The sequence below is a fragment of the Bos indicus genome, chromosome 8 (genome assembly GCF_029378745.1).
Source record: "Bos indicus isolate NIAB-ARS_2022 breed Sahiwal x Tharparkar chromosome 8, NIAB-ARS_B.indTharparkar_mat_pri_1.0, whole genome shotgun sequence".
Classification (NCBI taxonomy): domain Eukaryota; kingdom Metazoa; phylum Chordata; class Mammalia; order Artiodactyla; family Bovidae; genus Bos; species Bos indicus.
The window spans coordinates 110,933,886-110,945,261 of record NC_091767.1 but is presented as its reverse complement, the minus strand read 5'-3'; the positions used below and the strand labels follow the sequence as shown (position 1 = coordinate 110,945,261).

General features: G+C 52.6%; 1 protein-coding gene across 4 annotated transcripts; it reads right to left on the bottom strand.

Moving 5' to 3' along the window:
- Positions 1–1,822: 1,822 nt before the first annotated feature.
- Positions 1,823–11,042, bottom strand: RNASEH1 (ribonuclease H1). Of its 4 annotated transcripts, none has more exons than XM_070795414.1 (10): positions 10,841–11,042; positions 9,703–9,818; positions 8,403–8,456; positions 7,331–7,501; positions 5,647–5,746; positions 4,761–4,815; positions 4,331–4,415; positions 3,747–3,871; positions 2,544–2,634; positions 1,823–2,166 (listed from the first exon to the last, which is right to left on the bottom strand). In XM_070795414.1, the coding sequence occupies exons 1-9, from the start codon at positions 10,954–10,956 to the stop codon at positions 2,548–2,550; spliced, it is 909 nt and encodes a 302-aa protein (XP_070651515.1). In that variant the 5' UTR covers positions 10,957–11,042; the 3' UTR covers positions 1,823–2,166; positions 2,544–2,547. The 4 variants fall into 4 exon arrangements, with proteins under 4 accessions (XP_070651515.1, XP_070651516.1, XP_070651517.1 ...); XM_070795415.1 differs by having other exon boundaries at positions 7,331–7,489; XM_070795416.1 differs by lacking the exon at positions 8,403–8,456 and having other exon boundaries at positions 10,841–11,041.
- Positions 11,043–11,376: the final 334 nt, after the last annotated feature.

The window sequence follows — 11,376 nt, the reverse complement described above, 5'->3', positions numbered from 1 at the left end:
GTGGACTAGGGCCACCCAAACAGCCTCATTTTAATGCAACCACCTCAGGAAAGGCTCAACATCCAAAGCCAGCCACAGCCTGTGCTGGGGGCGCATCTCAGCCCCTTGAACCCCCCACGCTCGCATGCAGTGCGGCGTCCTCCAGCTGGGCCCTGGCGACTGGATGGGCTCGTCCAAGGAGTGCTCTGCGCCCCAACTGAGCCACTATGCTCACCCGCTCCGTCTCGTCTTGCCCCAGTAGGGGTAGCTCTCCTGCATGTCCTGTCTGCCAGCCCCACCATCCTTCCCAGATGCCAGCCAACGGCCTCGGCCTGGGCGCTCAGCACCCCTGCCCTCCAGGAGACATGCAGAAGGGGGGGCTGTTTTCTACTTGAAGCCCCTCCAAACTCAGGACAGGCTGGGCCGTGGCAAGAGCTCAACGCCCCAGGCCTAAGACCCTGCCTGTGGATCGAGTTGCCTACTCCAACAAATTAAGACCACCCCTGCCCCCCACCCCGCCAAAATAATGCAGCCAATTCTCAGGCCTTGAGGAGTGAAAATACTGCTAAAGAGCGACACATCCCTGACCATAAGACCCTGATTTCCAAGATGCTGAAACCTAAATGAGCATCTTGAAGCTGCTGAACTGCAGGGGTGCCTGGACTGACTTCCCCCGGGTTCCTCAGCCCCCATGACCCTAATCCGGGAGATGCTGGCAGGGCCTGCCCGGTGCTGGGATGTGACAGGACACATCTAAACCCCGGAGGGGACACAGGCGCAACTGAGGCCCTTGTTACAGACACAAGAACGTAAAATCTCCCCCAAACAGGAAACTCACATGGCAGCTGGAGACGGACAAGCAGGAAATGCACACACGTGAACATAAAGAGCAATCAAGAGCCACCTGGAAGGCTCCTCCCACAGGCCAGAGCAGCTGCAGGCTGGCTGCGACGGGCTGAAGTCCACCAGGAAGGCTCAAGTACATGAGTTCATGAGCTGTACATATCTTTACATGTTATAAAAACACATAAAGAAAAACCCCTAATTGGTCACCTTCTCAGGATGACAGGGAGCCAATCTTAGCACTTACCCTGCCTTTCATATGTGACCTCTACCCCCTGGCACCAAAATTGATGAGGGGAAGGAGCTTCTGAAACCATTCCAGCTAATAAACAAGTAGGATGGGAGGGTATCAGCCTTCTGCCACCAGCGTGACTTAACAGACCCGGGCCCTGAGCGCCGGCAGCTGCCCGCGCAGGAAGGACGAAGCCGTGGCTGCCTTTTGATGAGCGCCCAGGACACTCACGCCCACGGGAGGAGCCCACGGCAACCGAGCCTCCAGACCCCACTGCCAACCTGCAGGCAATGGAGACGGGAGAACACGCTGGATGGACCAATATGGCGAGTAACAGATCTCAAAGTGGGAAGCGGCAGGGCAGATTGCTCAGGCTCTTCCACAGATAAACTGTAGGGAGACCAATGGATTGAGGCAGAACCTGTGAATTAAAGAGACTTAAGAAATGTCAGGTTAGGGTGGGGGAGGTTCAAGAGGGAGGGGACACACATATACTCACGCGGATTCCTGTTGTTATGAGGCAGAAACCAACAGTGTGGTAAAGCAATCAGCCTCCAATTAAAAGGAAATTAAAGAAAAGAGAAACGTCAAGGGAAGAAATCAGCAGACTAAACTGCCACGGAGAAAAGCAGGCAGTCACTCCTGTAGCAGTGGGGTTAGTCCTGGGGGGCGCGGAGGCTGTGCACGGAGGCGCCGGGCTGGGGCTGGTCACAAGGGCGTTCACTTGCAGCCATCGTCATAACGTAACGGTATTTGTAGTGACAGTAATCCAGTAAGCAGTCCATTTATTTTATATCATTTTCTGCATGCTTTTATGACAACATTTGTAGAAGAAAAAAATAATGTTAAAGTTTTTAATTTTCAAGGTGCTTTTAACAAAAATAACCAAAGACACTTTTACAGCATTAACAACCGCAGTCTTCAGACGCTGTGACTGCTGCTATCTGGTGGGCACGCAGCCGGGACTGCTGGAGGCAGGCGGCCCCCCTCATGTCCACCGGGCACGGCCACGTCCCCCGAGCTGGGCATGGGTCCTGGGGGGCGGGGGGGCACACCTTCCTCCAACCCCGCGGAGGCACCGGTCCACCTGAGTCCTGACTCCATCCTGCTGACTAGAAGGCAAATGAATGCTTTCAGAAAATGTCTAGATTTCTTGCCTGCACTTTTAAACCCGTGTTTACCTCATCCTTGTGAAATCAAGGCCCTGACATTTTTGTCCAAACTGCAATACAGCTAATGAGAACAGTATCAAGCCCAATAAAGCATAATGCTAAGATCTCACAGAATTCTCAAATCTGAACAATGTTCAATTTATGAACCATCCAACCAGCTTTACTGCACACACCACAGACCAGCACCCGCCTTCTGGGTTTAGTCTGAAAGCCGGGTCTGCCCACTGACGGTGGGGCCCAGCCTAGAGCTTTATTCTTCACCCCAGTAAGTAAAGGGGATGCGGGCCATGGCTTAGGGTTTCCAGGAGCTACAGCACCTGCTCAGTCTGCGGGCTGCTTCGCGCCTTCTCTCGCTAGTCTGTCCGCCTCTTCATTGCCTCTAAACCCCGAATGGCCAGGAACGTGCATCTGTTAAATAAAGTTTCCTTTTATTCTTACCAGTTTTTTACACGAGCAGCACATCACTACACGCTCACTGCAGTACGAGCCAACCCCTCAGAGGGCGAGCGCAGTGGCCCCCACAGCCCCCCTCAGCGCAGCCCAAGGCGTGGGCCCCCCGCACTCAAGCACCAGACACGCCGGCAGGAACCAGTTTCTCCACAGACTGGGCTTCAGCGCTCTGTCGGTCTTTTCCCACTTAATGGTGAGCTTCCAGGCAGAGTAGAGGTATGGATGGATATGTACGTCTCACACACACACACACACACACACACCCTACTCCCCTCAGTGCTGCTACACAGAAGGGGTGCACCCGTGTAACTGAACTGTCTGCACTTAGGCTGCTGAAAGGCAAGTTTACTTTCTTTTTTAATTTTAGTTTTTGGCTGAATTGCAAGGCTTGCGGGACTTAGTTCCCTGACCAGGGATCAAACTCGTGCCCTCAGCAGTGAAAGCGTGGAGTCCTAACCCGTGGGCCAGCAGGCAAGTCCCTGAAAAGCAAGTTTAAATGACAAACAGGTTGTCAAACAGTCAAGAGGGTCCTGGGCTGGGAGAGCAGGGTAGGGTTAAGAAAGCGACTGGACTTTTAACTTTCTGTTGTTCAGAAAGATAATTTTCTGGGGGGAGAATGGATATACACTCTCCTTTGGATATGGATATACATACACCCAGTGTATATTCAGGGCTGAGCCTGCTGTCCTCTGGAAACTATCACACCATCGTTACCTGGCTATAGACTGACATAAAACAAAAGGCGAAAAAAAAAGGTAATTTTAGTAAAAGTGACCTAGTGTAAGAAAAAAAAAATCACATTACTAAAGCTTCATCACGCAACTCCATTCTTAACGAGACACAGTACACATTAGTTTACCCAACGTTATGGAGACTTCCCAAGAGACCTGGAGCTGCAGCTCACAGGCGGCTCTCAGGGGCGGGGGCGGCGGGGGCGGGGGGCCGCCTGCGGGAGCAGCACTCCTCATGGGGGCGCTCTCACACACACTGCCGCAGCGACGCAAGTCATCACCCAAACCACTGCTGCGCTAGCTCACTGATGCCCCTGGTCCTCGCGGCCCGGCACTCACCCACTGAATGTCCATGCCCCGCGCCAGCCGCTCCAGCTCCGCGAAGTCCTCCTTGTTGGTCACCTCCTTCCCGGTGCTGGTCCTCCAGCCATTCTGCTTCCAGCCCTTCACCCAGGTGGTGATGCCTGGGTGACACAAACACTCGGAGGTCCCTCCCGCACGCACCCATCTTCCCTCCTCCCTAGACGGCCCTCTGACCGCTGCTCCACTGGCACCCAAGTCACCATCTGGACCCTCCTTCCCCCCGGGCCGGGCACTGGCTCCTCCGTCCCTCCACTCGACCTACAACCCGCGGCTCCGGGGCTCAGGCCCCACGTCCTCCCCCTCCTCCACAACCCCCAAGCCCCCAGCAGGCCGTGGGCCCACAGGCAGAACCTCCCAGAGGAAGCGCACATGCCCATCACGGCCGAGCCTCTGGGGTAACCCCGGACCAGTGCGGGCTTCCTTCAGCCCCAACACACCAGCGCCATCCCCTTACAGTCTGGGTCCTGCCCTGACACCACACCTCCTCCAGGGAAGGAAACACGGACTTCCCTGAATAATCATTCCAAAAACCCTAGGAGAAGTCAAACGTGGCTGCTTACCATTGATGGTAAACATGCTGTCTGTGTAGAGAACCAGCTTAGTGATGTCCTGAGCCTTAGCTTGCTCTATGGCTTTGCAGGCTGCCTTGAAGAAACACACCAGTTTCATGCTGAAAAGACCATTCAACTTTCGACACTGTTGTTCAAAATTACTGAAAAATTTAAATTCCTTTTCCTGTGCTAACTGTAAGGATAACATCGTCTATGTGAAATAAGGCTACACATACAATTCTGTTCAGACATCTACTCAAAACAAGCTTTATCATTTTTCTAGAAAACTCCTATTCATCAGGACTGTTATAGCCCCAAACTTCTGGACTCTTGAGTATTTTACATACAAGGAGCGTAGAAAGTCCACTGATATGTTCGAGTCAACAGTAAAGAACGATGAATTGACACATTTAGCAGAAAACTACACCCAGCAACTTACATGAATCTCCGCCCTTTGGTTTGTTTGTCGCCCGGGAAGTCTAATTCCTACATTTCTGGTATCAAAACAGTACAGAGGAAAATAAGTTGTAACACGAATTCTCAAAGTCAGTCCTTAAGTCACTTAATGGCTAATATACTTCTCTACATTTTTTATTTGAAATGAATGAAAGCATCATTCAAGAACACAGCCTTTAAAAATCAAACCAAGAAACCCAACATTTTATTGAAAAGTGCCACGGTATGGTCTTATAGGAGAACCCTGGACCAGGAGGCAAAACCCAAGATTAATTTCTGGACCTGAAACACACTAGCGTGTGATCCTGGCCAGGTACTAAGCCTCTGGATGCTCACACCACCTGAGCTCGCCACCCCGTGGAGGGTTCAAGGCTAAGTGAGGCATCAAGCGGAGGCGGGCGGACGTACAGGCCAGGAGGCGCGGCAGCAGCACCCCGCTCCCTCCCGGGGCCGCTTGGGAACCTGGACACCGCTGAGCGCTGAGCGGCTACTCCGCAGGGCTGCAGTCCCTCCTTCACGTGGATTCTGGGCTGTCAGTTACTCCTCAAGTTCTTCCGCACTTGGGGCAGGCGCGTGTGAACAATCTCACCCCCCTCACCCTGACTCTGTGCCTTTTGAAAACCACGGGTCGCCTCTAAGCTCACTCATCTTCAGGAGTGGCAGGGGCACAGGGTCCCCGTCTGGGGACTCGCCCCTGATGCATCCTTGCAAAAACCACTGCCCAGGGGCTCGGGACCCTCCCGCCAGCCCTGCCAACGCTTCCAAACAATCAAACAGTAGCAGATGCTGCCTCATCCATTCCCAAGTTTTGAAGCGTGACTCGGTTAAATGTGAAGCTTAATAAAAGCCACCTCTTCTGGCTTACTTACAAGGGATGGCCTGGCCCCCAGTACACGCCGATTCCTGCGCGAGCCCTCTTGCGCCCGTTACTGGAGCAGCAGCCATCAGTGTAGACGACCACAGAGTCCCCTGTGAGTGGGAAACTGAGTGAGTATCCAAGGACCAGCGTTATGAAAAACTCGAATTCATCTAAAAAATTTACTGCAGTTGAGATAGCATTCTAGTCCAAGAGGGCAGCTGTGCTTTGGAAGTTTTCTGCGCAGGAGAGCACTACTACTGCCTCAGGGGGCACCTGACTCTTCCGCTTGGAATCCGCTCATATTTCAGTCCTGCCTGCTGGGCAAGTTCAAGTGAAAGGGATCGCTCTGTAAACCTAGAACCTGCTGCTGTTTACAATGCTTGCTTTAGAGGCCAACCAGCAATGCCACGGCCCCCTCCCCACAGGGGTGGGGGTCGGGGGTACGTTTATCCCCAAAAGCGGCCCTTGCAGACAACAGCGCCTTGATGGTGATGAAGACCTCCCTGCCCGAAGGGATGTCCTCTGACAAATGCGCACCTAATTTTTGTCTTCGGCCTTCTGCTACTAGTGTTTGCTTCTTTCCACCAAAACAGAGTTTGATCGACACACCAGTACTGTATAAAGAACAAGGCAGAGGAGGAGTGGCTCTCACGCTGCTGATGGCCAGCAGAGCACTCAGCCGGGCAGAGGGGGCACTGGGTTGCCAGGTGCCGGGCAGCAGGGGTGTGGGCAGACAGAGGCGGTGCCTGTGAGGCGTGTCACAGGAGGGCAGACTAAGCAGGTGAAGGCAAGCGGGGCAGAGGCGAGGTGTGAGCGGGCAGGACTAGGAGGCTCCAAGACCACGGTCTGCTGAAGGAGATGCTCGGCATAACTGCCTCTCGGGTCCTCAGCTCTCTGCTGGCTGTGAGGACCCACCAGGCACTTAGGCGGGGACCCTCGCGCTTCATCTTCCAGTCACCCCGCAAATATCTGCTTCACTTTATTTAGATCATTTGATTTTGCTTTTCACATAACTTCAAACACAGTTTCCATGCAGTTTGACCAAACATTTTTTACTGGTTTCCCTTGAATTTATAATTCCCTTGAATTATAAAATGGCTTCTTCTTTGGGAAAACTTGGAACCCACAAATGCACCGATTTATATAAAAATTGCTACTTATTCCTATTTTTCATTCATACGTGTAAAGGACAAAAAGGAGACTCATGTACCGTAAGTCACTGAATATGGACACTTGATTCCTAGAGCTAAAGGCACAGGAGGAATTCACAACCATCTTGCTTCACAGGAGAAGACAGGATCATGTCTGTTTTGCAAAGATGGTATGTAAATGATTAAGATGCTGGTGCCAGTCAACATATAAAGGAGCTTTGTCCAGGGCCTTTCTTACCTGAAGAACTGAAGTCTTTGCATTTTCTTAGGGACCAGAAACACTGTGTCCATAGAGAACAACGGTGTTTACAAAGATCACCGAGTTTTTCACGTATAGCTTATAAAATAGTTTTCAAGTGAATGTCCAAAATTCTAATAATTCTGCACCATTTGATCGGTTATAAAACAGTGACCTTAGAGATTTTTAAATGACTTTTTCAGGTAAGAAGGTTACACGTCAGCTCAAACTTCTCTTAAGCGGAAGAGGTTTTTACACATAAATAATTACAGTACTAACATTTTTAAAATTCAAGACAGACTTACCCATGTAAGAAAAGGTGTCTTTGCTAACTGGAGGCAGTGGCTCTGCGCTCTGCCGCACGTGCTTCGCACACGCCTCTGCATCTTCATCCTCATCCAAGGGCTCACGGAGTCGCTTGCTCGCTTTCACTTGTGGTTCTTCTACGTGTTTAGTTTTTTGCCCTGAAAGACAGTCTACTCAAAAGCTAGAAACAACACAACGTGAGAGGAGGGAAAGACTGATGTCCTGGAAAGTGACTCTAAATTTTCCTTAAGAAGCTCCACAAGGGCAGGGTAAAGACCACAGCAAAGCTGCTGCTAAAGAAGACCACTGGTTGCCATGGAAATGGCAGAGATACCATGGGTGCTGAACCCTCCAGGGCTCAGAGTTAGAAACTCTGAGAGGCTCTTTCCCAAGAGAAAACAAGGACCCAGTTTTTGTACATAAGCTGAGAACAGACGATGGGACATATTAAGAAAGGGAAGTGGAAGCCAAAAGGGTCCGTGCAGGGACGGCACTGGTGGGCACCGCACGGGGGGAGTGGCACTGCCCGGGGGGACAGCACTGGCTGAGTGCTCCTTCCAGAGTGGACCCGAGGGTGACCCTCAAGGGATACTCATACCACTCAGGCTGTAGCTCGCTTCACTCTTTCATATAATTACGGCAGCTGACGCAGAAGAACCAAACCATGATTCAAACAACTGGTTTCTATCTGAGCTCTACCTTTCATCAGCTGTGAACTCTGTCAAATGACCTCACCCACCACAGCTGCTGTACAAGGAAGCACTCGGTGACCTGAAGCCGCTTTCCCTGCACCTCCCTTTCATGGAGCAGAAACAGGAACACAGAGATCTCGAAAACCACCACCTTAACCCAACGCTAGAGGGCACTCCCTCCCCTAAACCCTAAACCAGTGCATTCGCTGAGCACCGACCAGACAGGCATCGGCTGAAGCCCCCTGCCTGGCGCAGCCTCTCACCCCACACCTCTCAGAGGGCGGCAAAGCCAGCCCGGCAGCGCCGGAGGGAGTCTCCACTACGTCCGGAGCAGCACCGGTATGTCCGCTCTGACGCACTCGATCCGCCTCATGTTTACCTCGAAAGTCCTCCTCTAGGGGATTCCCTGGTGGTCCAGCGATTGTGACTCTGCCTGCCGATACAAGGGTTACAGGTTCGATCTCTGGTCTAGGGAGATCCTACATGCCAAAGGGGCAACTAAGCCCCTGAGCCCACAACTAAAGCCTGCACGCCAGAGCCCATGCTCCACAGCCAAGAGTTATCCCCACTTACCAAAACTAGAGAGCGTGCCCACGCTTCAGTGAAGAGCCAGCACAGCCAAAAATAATCTTAAAAAAAAAAAGGACCCAACCACGGCCCACGCATCAGTGAAGAGCCAGCACAGCCAAAAATAATCTTAAAAAAAAAAAGGACCCAACCACGACAAGACTGATACTCCCAAACTAGCTTTCTATCCCAAGCCAATTTCCATCTGGGGAGAAAATGAAACTGTCAATCACACTCCCATTGAAAGGCTGCTGGCAGATGGAGGAGGCAGCCACACGGGAGGCTGGGTCTCCTCCTCCTCGGAAACTCGCCTTTCAGGGCAGACTCCCAGCAGGGCCTGCCTCCCCTTGAACTCCGCTCGACCCAGAATGGTCACGACAGCCCAGAGGAGCACTTGTTCAAAGTTTGAGCACCTTGGTGAGCTCCAGACTGCTACAAAGAAGCTCATTTGAAATATTCTCCTCTCAGCCTTCATCCACTGCAGTAAAAAATGCCTTAGTAAAGTTCATGAAAACAAAAAAACTTCTTCAAGGTCGGTTACAGTTTAAACTCTTGTGCTCTAATGCAGTCACTCTCGGTGTCCCTTATGTTAGTCCGTAAACGTCAATTAACTCTACTTTCTAACACGTGAACTGCGGGAAGTTCCAATTGCATGACTTCATCCAGGGTAAAAAGCAAATGCCAGAGGTGCATGTTGGGAAAAGAACTACATTCATCATTTTACAACTAGAGCCCATAAAATCCACTAACAAGAATGAGTACATTTAAAGGTGGAATTAAGCATAGTGAGGACCCTGAACAGAATAGGAGATCTGAGTCCTGGCTTGTCTCTAATACTATTACCAACAGGAGTCCCTAAGTTAAAACGCTTTCAGCCTGTTTCCTAATCTGTAAAATGGAAACAACCATAATCTCTCCTCTCCGTGTTTAGAGGAGTAGCTACATAGATCATAGCAGAGGACAGAGGAGCCTGGTGTGCTGCAGTCCATGGAGTCACAGAGTGACACGACTTGGCAACTGAACCACCACCACAGCATATAAATCAAGAGACTCCTGGGCTATGACAGGCTTTGAATAGGCTACAATGTCACAATGCTGTGAGCTGTGAGTACCTTCTGAATCACTGGGGCTTTCAGACCTTCTGACAAAGGCCCAGGCTTCCTCCTCTGTGGCGAACTTCTTAAATCTGGCTGCAGGAAAGCGGTCCACCTGTGCTCTGCATTCATCCCTGAAACACAAGGCAGGGTCACTCCTTCGGGCTGTGACTCACCCACTTTCTAACAGACTACTTTCTCAGGCTGGGAACGGTGTGAAAACGTGGGCCTGTCAGCTCCGTGGAGGCGAAGGATCAAGCCTCCGTGTTTGTAGTTTCCTCTGCACGTCCAACCGTTCGCCCCGTGTCATGTTGTGTGCCGGCCAGACAGCACGCTTGCACCATAAGGCCTTCCTCAAAGCACAGGAGAACTTTGGAGATGTAATCACTTCATTACAACATAAAGATCAGCTTCTGAGGCCTCTTCCTCACAGCACAGCTGCAGGGGGCAACACAGGGCACTCACAACACATACACAAATAACAGACCTCGATAACGCGGGGGAAGAGCCCTGGCCCTGGAATCGTAACACCCGGGTTCAAGACCTCCATCTGTCACTTACTCGCCCCGTGAATTTCTGTAACACAGTAACTACACCCAAAAATGAGAATCCCATCTAACTCACAGGATTGTTACGGGGATATGAACACTAGTTGACAAGAATTTCTCTTTTTAAAAGCAGAAGATGAGATCAGGCGTTGAGCTCCATTATGTGTCACCGTTTGGAAACTCTTTCCGTGCAACAGAAGGGAAGAAGTGAAGTGATGTCACTCAGTCGTGTCCGACTCTTTGTGACCCCATGGACTGTAGCCTACCAGGCTCCTCCGTCCATAGTATTTTCCAGGCAACAATACTGGAGTGGGTTGCCATTTCCTTCTCCAGGAGATCTTTCCGACCCAGGGACTGAACCCGGGTCTCCCCCATTGTAGGTAAACGCTTTACCGTCTGAGCCACCAGGAAGGATTAAATAGAAGCAAGCCTCTGGCCATCCGTGACTGTAAGCGGCGTTTCTGATATTCCCAGCAAACACGAAGCGGACCCGAGGCCTACCACGTCAGGACCCCCGCGCGCCTACCCCAAGGTGGCCAAGAGGGCCGCGGGCTCCGGTCCCCAAGCGAAGCCGCCCACACCGCCCTGGATCGGCGCGACTTGCTCACCAGGTCAGGAAGACCCCGGCCTTGCGGCCCCTCCTCACGGCATAGAACATGGCAAGACTGCGGCATCCCACAAAGGCCAAAGCCACTCTGTGCACCACGCCCAGAAGCCGGGTCATCGCTCACTCCTTGCCACCGCCGAACCCCTCAGCTCCCGGCCGAGCGCCGCCATCACAGAGCCCGAACTTCCGGCGGCGGCGCAGGGAGATGACGCAGCCCGGCGCCGAGGGTGGGGCCCGGAGCCAAGTGCTCTCCTGACTCGTCAGTATCCCGGATGTCCGTGAGGACGCGGGGCCTGGGCGGAAGTCTCGGAGTCCGGGCCCAGGGGGCAGAGGCGGGGACAGGGACTTCCGGGGCGGGGCCCCGCGGAGACGGTCCGGGGGGTGGGGCCTGCACGGGGGCTGTGCCTCCCGGCTCTCGCCCGCCTGCGCTCCTGGGAACCGTTCCCGGGGTCTGCGACTGTGGTGGGCGCTGGAGGCTCTGCACGCTGGGCGTCGGGTCCCCAACCCCCGGCCCCAGGTCAGCCCCCCGTGTTCCTG

What these genes read in the sequence shown, in the direction of transcription:
- RNASEH1 (XM_070795414.1), bottom strand. Translation starts at nt 10,956, where the DNA reads ATGACCCGGCTTCTGGGCGTGGTGCACAGAGTGGCTTTGGCCTTTGTG. An exon ending in AAGCCCCAGTGATTCAGAAG is followed by an intron (nt 8,457 to 9,702) that starts GTACTCACAGCT and finishes TTGTATCGGCAG; the next exon opens with GCAGAGTCACAATCGCTGGA. An exon ending in TGGGGGCCAGGCCATCCCTT is followed by an intron (nt 4,816 to 5,646) that starts GTAAGTAAGCCA and finishes TTTTGATACCAG; the next exon opens with AAATGTAGGAATTAGACTTC.